Genomic DNA, 8533 nt, shown 5'->3' on the forward strand with positions numbered 1-8533 from the left:
TCAGAGGCGGGGCCCCCGTGGGAGCTGAAGGCTGTGCAGGACCCGCAGGCTTTTCTGGCCTTTCCTGCTCTTCCTCTTGGCGGCCGTGGCACACGTTTCTGGGGCAGCTTTCCGGGGCTCAGGCTGCTCCCAGGGCGCCCCGTGGCTGTGTCTGGAGCGGTGGATGACCACTGCGTTGGCGGGCAGGGCGGCAACCGTCCTCCTGAGGCCGGGCGGCGGCTTGGGCCGGCTCTGCTCCTGCAGCCGCCTCCAGCAGTCCAGGCTGATGGCAGAAGAGTCCTCGCAAGGCTCGAGGTGGCCAGACACCGAGGGCTCGCGGTCCCTGGCAGGACGGCCCGGCCGCTCCCTGGGCATCGCCGAGGCCCCGCAGCCTGGCCCCTCCGGGCCGGCCCAGCCCCAGTCGCCGCCGACTCTCTCCCACTCGGCCTTCTGCGCGTAGAAGAGGACGTAGGCCTGCTGGCTGAGGACGCGGGACGCGTCGCAGGCGCTGACCCTGGCGTCGTCCATCTGGTACCACTGGCCGTCCCCCGCTCTGACGTAGCACAGGTAGTGGCCACCGTGAGAGCTCCAGCCCGTGTGCACCAGGACGGCGTAGAGCACGTACGTGAGAGGCCCCTCCTGGCGCTCCGACGTGCAGCCGCCCACGTCCAGGCACTCGGGGTAGCTCACGTGCCCAGCCAGCTTGGCGTCGCCGCCCTGGCAGAACCTCTTCAGCACCAGCATCAGGACCCGCGAGGCCGCGTGCAGGGTCAGCGTCTTGGTGGCGGGCGTCTTCTGGCCGCAGGTGCCGCACAGGTAGGCGTCCTCCCCCTCCAGTCTCTCGGGCCTCACCAGCTCTCGCAGGGCTTGGGCCACGCTCGGCGCCGCTCCCACGTCCAGCGCCACGTCCAGGTAAGGTTCAAAGGTGTCGGAGACGGCCAGGCAGCGCAGACACTGCACCTGGGACCGCCAGCGGCCTCCAAAGATGCCCGGGATGTCGGCCGGCTCCCGCCCGCCGTCCTGCGGGCAGCCTTGCTGCATGGCGTCCAGCGTGAACATGAGGAACTCGTGCGCGTCTTCCTGCCGCTCCCTGTGGAATCCGGCCAGCAGCGAGGGGCACGGCGCGAGGACCTCCCCGGGGTGGTGCCGGGCCCGGCCGATGTGCACCCGCACGCCGCACGACCTGCAGCAGGGCCGCTGGCCGTGGGCGCCGCCATGAAGCCCGGACGCTGCCCAGCTGGCCAGGGCCGGGGTGTAGGTCAGACACTGCAGGGCGGCGTTCACGTAGCAGCTGTTCCCGACGTTCCGCAGCCCGGCTCCCACGGCACGCCCCATCTTCCCCTGGGGAGGGAGAGCCTTGGCGCCAGCCCGCCCCTGGCCCTGGCCCGGGGGAGCCAGACCCACCTGGGACGTCGGGGCCGGCGACTGTAGGGCCGTGGCGCTGCAGACTTCAGCGTTCTTGCTGCTCCGGGATTCGGCGTGTGCCATCTCTTGCCTTGGGGGGAAAGCTGCCCGGTGCAGAGAAGGGGCCTCCGTGCCCCCAGAACTCGGCGACTAAGACTTCGTCGGAACGACGACTTCCCTTGGCAGAGCGCTGGAGCGAAGCCCGAACTCCTGGCAGAGCGCTGGAGAGAAGCCCGAACTCCTGGCAGAGTGCTGGAGAGAAGCCCGAACTCCTGGCAGAGCGCTGGAGAGAGGCCCAACCTCCTGGCAGAGCGCTGTAGAGAAGCCCAACCTCCTGGCGGGCGAGTCCCTAAATACTGTCAGGCCTGACCCAGCAGCCCCTGGACGAGACCCACCCATCTCCAACCTGTCCAAACCCAATGACGGGAGAGTGAGTGTGTGACCCATCTCTCAGCTCACCTGACCCCCAAGCGGATGTCCACAGCAGGCTGTGGCAAGCATAGAGGGTGGCTGGTCCAGGGGGCCCTAAGGGACGCTCTGTCTCCAGAGCCCTTCGGACTGGCCCAGCACCTCCTCAGGCATGCTCCTCTGCTGCACATTACACGGAGATAGTCTATCTTGTAGAGGCATCAAAAGGTAGAACCGAAGAAAGGGGTGGATAAATCCGCTCCATACACAGCAGCTCGAGAACACTGAACACAAGCTTGGTGCGTGAGAGAGAACTGCCCCGAGAGCCCTCGGACAACAGAACGTGACACAGCCGTCATCTCCCCCTCCCCCCAGGAGGAATCTTTGTCTTTTTTGACAACACCCCTTCCACCCACACTCGGTTGTATTTTTCACACCAGCCCAGCTCAGGTCCTGCATCCACTCACATATGGTTTCATGGGATGGGAGGAGGAAATCCCTGAGCACAGAGTCAGGAGAAAGTCGTGAGCTAGCTGGGTGTGAGCAAACCCAACGAAACAATGCAAACAAAAAAGAATTACGCCAGTACACATTTTTAAAATTGCTTCCATTTTATTTTATTCTTTACTGAATCACCGTGTGGAAAGTTACAAAGCTTACAGGTTGAACTCTCCGTTATGCGATGCTGAAACACCCATCCATTCACCAGTGCACGTATCCCACCACCAACAATCACGGTATACCTCCCCTCTTCCCGCCACCTCCCCAGCCCCCCACCGCGCCAGTACACTTTTATAAAAGTCATGTTCATTAAAGGGTCTAGGATCACACAAAAGTTATAAATCAAATGTATAAAGTCGCAAACAATTGTCTACAGCTGGAAATCAACCGAGAGATGGTACAGCCCATAAGGCTTCCCCGGAGCACATTTCTGAGTGCTGCACCAGGTCAACCACCACCCCGCTTAGGTCCAGGGTCCCAGGGGGCCCTAAGGGACGCTCTGTCTCCAGAGGCTCATCGGAAACAGAGGCATGCGCGTGCGCGATAGCACACACAGGCTCACAAACAGTACACACACGTACAACTCTCTTCTCTTTCTCTCATACGAAAAGTTTCTCTAGCACTAACTTCGAAGGTATCACAAGTGTGTGTCTGTAAGAGAGAGAGACAGGGAGTCAGAGAGAGACAGACACAGACACAGAGATTCAGTGAGAAATGGTATCCAAATCCAAAACCCTGCACCCTTCCTTCCTTTGGTGGGTATGATGAGGGAAAAATCACCAAATGACTTTGGAAGTAAGTTTTAGAAGGGTTATGTGGAAAAAGTATTATATAAAATATAATTAATATTCGTCAGATTTAATCGATATGTAATAAATATATTTGATCACTGTCATCCTGTTGCTCATTGATTTGTTCGAGTGGCCACTAGTAACATTTTCATTGTGAGCCTTGTTGTTACTGTTTTTGGCATATCGAATATGCCACGGGTAGCTTGACAGGCTCTGCCGTGCGTGCAAGATACTCTTGGGCCCTAAGGGACGCTCTGTCTCCAGAGCCCTTCGGACTGGCCCAGCACCTCCTCAGGCATGCTCCTCTGCTGCACATTACACGGAGATAGTCTATCTTGTAGAGGCATCCAAAGGTAGAACCGAAGAAAGGGATGGATAAATCTGCTCCATACACAGCAGCTCGGGAACACTGAACACAAGCTAGGTGCGTGAGAGAGAACTGCCCCGAGAGCCCTCGGACAACAGAACGTGACGAAGCCGTCATCTCGCCCTCCCCCCAGGAGGAATCTTTGTCTTTTTTGACAACACCCCTTCCACCCACACTCGCTTGTATTTTTCACACCAGCCCAGCTCAGGTCCTGCATCCACTCACATATGGTTTCATGGGATGGGAGGAGGAAATCCCTGAGCACAGAGTCAGGAGAAAGTCGTGAGCATTGCTGGGTGTGAGCAAACCCAACGAAACAATGCAAACAAAAAAGAATTACGCCAGTACACATTTTTAAAATTTCATTCATTTTATTTTATTCTTTATTGAATCACCGTGGGCAAAGTTACAAAGCTTACAGGTTGAAGTCTCAGTTATGCGATGCTGAAACACCCACCCCTTCACCAGTGCACGTATCCCACCACCAAGAATCACGGTATACCTCCCCCCTTCCCCCCACCTCCCTAGCCCCCCACCGCGCATGTGTAACTACGCCAGTACACTTTTATAAACGTCATGTTCACTAAAATGTCTAGGATCACACAAAAGTTACAAATCAAATGTATAAAGTAGCCAACAATTGTCCACAGCTGGAAATCAACCGAGAGATGGTACAGCCCATAAGGCTCCCCCGGAGCACAGTTCTGAGTGCCGCACCCGGTTCATCACCACCCCCCCCCCCCCACCCGACACTAGGCCTTATGTTTGCGCGTCCCGGCAAAGACTAAGGGGTGCGAAGCGGCCACCCACATGCTGGGTCATAGGAAAATCGTCTCGGCAGGCAGCAGAGGGCACACGCTTGGTGCCGTGGTGCTGGATCTGGCGCCGGCCGCTGGGCTGTCAGAGGCGGGGCCCCCGTGGGAGCTGAAGGCTGTGCAGGACCCGCAGGCTTTTCTGGCCTTTCCTGCTCTTCCTCTTGGCGGCCGTGGCACACGTTTCTGGGGCAGCTTTCTGGGGCTCAGGCTGCTCCCAGGGCGCCCCGTGGCTGTGTCTGGAGCGGTGGATGACCACTGCGTTGGCGGGCAGGGCGGCAACCGTCCTCCTGAGGCCGGGCGGCGGCTTGGGCCGGCTCTGCTCCTGCAGCCGCCTCCAGCAGTCCAGGCTGATGGCAGAAGAGTCCTCGCAAGGCTCGAGGTGGCCAGACACCGAGGGCTCGCGGTCCCTGGCAGGACGGCCCGGCCGCTCCCTGGGCATCGCCGAGGCCCCGCAGCCTGGCCCCTCCGGGCCGGCCCAGCCCCAGTCGCCGCCGACTCTCTCCCACTCGGCCTTCTGCGCGTAGAAGAGGACGTAGGCCTGCTGGCTGAGGACGCGGGACGCGTCGCAGGCGCTGACCCTGGCGTCGTCCATCTGGTACCACTGGCCGTCCCCCGCTCTGACGTAGCACAGGTAGTGGCCACCGTGAGAGCTCCAGCCCGTGTGCACCAGGACGGCGTAGAGCACGTACGCGAGAGGCCCCTCCTGGCGCTCCGACGTGCAGCCGCCCACGTCCAGGCACTCGGGGTAGCTCACGTGCCCAGCCAGCTTGGCGTCGCCGCCCTGGCAGAACCTCTTCAGCACCAGCATCAGGACCCGCGAGGCCGCGTGCAGGGTCAGCGTCTTGGTGGCGGGCGTCTTCTGGCCGCAGGTGCCGCACAGGTAGGCGTCCTCCCCCTCCAGTCTCTCGGGCCTCACCAGCTCTCGCAGGGCTTGGGCCACGCTCGGCGCCGCTCCCACGTCCAGCGCCACGTCCAGGTAAGGTTCAAAGGTGTCGGAGACGGCCAGGCAGCGCAGACACTGCACCTGGGACCGCCAGCGGCCTCCAAAGATGCCCGGGATGTCGGCCGGCTCCCGCCCGCCGTCCTGCGGGCAGCCTTGCTGCATGGCGTCCAGCGTGAACATGAGGAACTCGTGCGCGTCTTCCTGCCGCTCCCTGTGGAATCCGGCCAGCAGCGAGGGGCACGGCGCGAGGACCTCCCCGGGGTGGCGCCGGGCCCGGCCGATGTGCGCCCGCACGCCGCACGACCTGCAGCAGGGCCGCTGGCCGTGGGCGCCGCCATGAAGCCCGGACGCTGCCCAGCTGGCCAGGGCCGGGGTGTAGGTCAGACACTGCAGGGCGGCGTTCACGTAGCAGCTGTTCCCGACGTTCCGCAGCCCGGCTCCCACGGCACGCCCCATCTTCCCCTGGGGAGGGAGAGCCTTGGCGCCAGCCCGGCCCTGGCCCTGGCCCGGGGGAGCCAGACCCACCTGGGACGTCGGGGCTGGTGACTGTAGGGCCGTGGCGCTGCAGACTTCAGCGTTCTTGCTGCTCCGGGATTCGGCGTGTGCCATCTCTTGCCTTGGGGGGAAAGCTGCCCGGTGCAGAGAAGGGGCCTCCGTGCCCCCAGAACTCGGCGACTAAGACTTCGTCGGAACGACGACTTCCCTTGGCAGAGCGCTGGAGAGAAGCCCGAACTCCTGGCAGAGCGCTGGAGAGAAGCCCGAACTCCTGGCAGAGCGCTGGAGAGAAGCACGAACTCCTGGCAGAGCGCTGGAGAGAAGCCCGAACTCCTGGCAGAGCGCTGGAGAGAGGCCCAACCTCCTGGCAGAGCGCTGGAGAGAAGCCCAACCTCCTGGCGGGCGAGTCCCTAAATACTGTCTGGCCTGACCCAGCAGCCCCTGGACGAGACCCACCCATCTCCAACCTGTCCAATCCCAATGACGGGAGAGTGAGTGTGTGACCAATCCCTCAGCTCACCTGACCCCCAAGCGGACGTCCACAGCAGGCTGTGGCAAGCATAGAGGGTGGCCGGTCCAGGGGGCCCTAAGGGACGCTCTGTCTCCAGAGCCCTTCGGACTGGCCCAGCACCTCCTCAGGCATGCTCCTCTGCTGCACATTACACGGAGATAGTCTATCTTGTAGAGGCATCAAAACGTAGAACCGAAGAAAGGGATGGATAAATCCGCTCCATACACAGCAGCTCGAGAACACTGAACACAAGCTTGGTGCGTGAGAGAGAACTGCCCCGAGAGCCCTCGGACAACAGAACGTGACACAGCCGTCATCTCCCCCTCCCCCCAGGAGGAATCTTTGTCTTTTTTGACAACACCCCTTCCACCCACACTCGCTTGTATTTTTCGCACCAGCACAGCTCAGGTCCTGCATCCACTCACATATGGTTTCATGGGATGGGAGGAGGAAATCCCTGAGCACAGAGTCAGGAGAACGTCGTGAGCTAGCTGGGTGTGAGCAAACCCAACGAAACAATGTAAACAAAAAAGAATTACGCAAGTACACATTTTTAAAATTGCTTCCATTTTATTTTATTCTTTACTGAATCACCGTGTGGAAAGTTACAAAGCTTACAGGTTGAACTCTCCGTTATGCGATGCTCAAACACCCATCCATTCACCAGTGCACGTATCCCACCACCAAGAATCACGGTATACCTCCCCTCTTCCCGCCACCTCCCCAGCCCCCCACCGCGCCAGTACACTTTTATAAAAGTCATGTTCATTAAAGGGTCTAGGATCACACAAAAGTTATAAATCAAATGTATAAAGTCGCAAACAATTGTCTACAGCTGGAAATCAACCGAGAGATGGTACAGCCCATAAGGCTTCCCCGGAGCACATTTCTGAGTGCTGCACCAGGTCAACCACCACCCCGCTTAGGTCCAGGGTCCCAGGGGGCCCTAAGGGACGCTCTGTCTCCAGAGGCTCATCGGAAACAGAGGCATGCGTGTGCGCGATAGCACACACAGGCTCACAAACAGTACACACACGTACAACTCTCTTCTCTTTCTCTCATACGAAAAGTTTCTCTAGCACTAACTTCGAAGGTATCACAAGTGTGTGTCTGTAAGAGAGAGAGACAGGGAGTCAGAGAGAGACAGACACAGACACAGAGATTCAGTGAGAAATGGTATCCAAATCCAAAACCCTGCACCCTTCCTTCCTTTGGTGGGTAGGATGAGGGAAAAATCACCAAATGACTTTGGAAGTAAGTTTTAGAAGGGTTATGTGGAAAAAGTATTATATAAAATATAATTAATATTCGTCAGATTTAATCGATATGTAATAAATATATTTGATCACTGTCATCCTGTTGCTCATTGATTTGTTCGAGTGGCCACTAGTAACATTTTCATTGTGAGCCTTGTTGTTACTGTTTTTGGCATATCGAATATGCCACGGGTAGCTTGACAGGCTCTGCCGTGCGTGCAAGATACTCTTGGGCCCTAAGGGACGCTCTGTCTCCAGAGCCCTTCGGACTGGCCCAGCACCTCCTCAGGCATGCTCCTCTGCTGCACATTACACGGAGATAGTCTATCTTGTAGAGGCATCAAAAGGTAGAACCGAAGAAAGGGATGGATAAATCCGCTCCATACACAGCAGCTCGAGAACACTGAACACATGCTAGGTGCGTGAGAGAGAACTGCCCCGAGAGCCCTCGGACAACAGAACGTGACGAAGACGTCATCTCCCCCTCCCCCAGGAGGAATCTTTGTCTCTTTTGACAACACCCCTTCCACCCACACTCGCTTGTATTTTTCACACCAGCCCAGCTCAGGTCCTGCATCCACTCACATATGGTTTCATGGGATGGGAGGAGGAAATCCCTGAGCACAGAGTCAGGAGAAAGTCGTGAGCTAGCTGGGTGTGAGCAAACCCAACGAAACAATGCAAACAAAAAAGAATTACGCCGGTACACATTTTTAAAATTGCTTCCATTTTATTTTATTCTTTACTGAATCACCGTGTGGAAAGTTACAAAGCTTATAGGTTGAACTCTCCGTTATGCGATGCTCAAACACCCATCCATTCACCAGTGCACGTATACCACCACCAAGAATCACGGTATACGTCCCCCCTTCCACCCACCCCCCTAGCCCCCCACCGCGCATGTGCAACTACTCCAGTACACTTTTATAGAAATCATGTTCACTAAAATGTCTAGGATCACACAAAAGTTACAAATCAAATGTATAAAGTCGCAAACAATTGTCTACAGCTGGAAATCAACCGAGAGATGGTACAGCCCATAAGGCTTCCCCGGAGCACATTT

The 8533-nt window shown here is 58.0% G+C and overlaps 2 protein-coding genes across 2 annotated transcripts; both read right to left on the reverse strand.

Annotated features, from left to right (window-relative positions):
- On the reverse strand, positions 1–1467 carry LOC129405860 (ubiquitin carboxyl-terminal hydrolase 17-like protein 6). The gene has a single exon (XM_055143542.1). It carries the CDS (start codon positions 1465–1467, stop codon positions 1–3), a length of 1467 nt encoding a protein of 488 aa, XP_054999517.1.
- A 2883-nt stretch (positions 1468–4350) lies between these two features.
- LOC129405861 (ubiquitin carboxyl-terminal hydrolase 17-like protein 6) lies at positions 4351–5817 on the reverse strand. Its single transcript, XM_055143543.1, has one exon. It carries the CDS (start codon positions 5815–5817, stop codon positions 4351–4353), a length of 1467 nt encoding a protein of 488 aa, XP_054999518.1.
- Between the last annotated feature and the right edge of the window lie 2716 nt (positions 5818–8533).

This window comes from Sorex araneus, chromosome 6, assembly GCF_027595985.1.
Source record: "Sorex araneus isolate mSorAra2 chromosome 6, mSorAra2.pri, whole genome shotgun sequence".
NCBI lineage: Eukaryota > Metazoa > Chordata > Mammalia > Eulipotyphla > Soricidae > Sorex > Sorex araneus.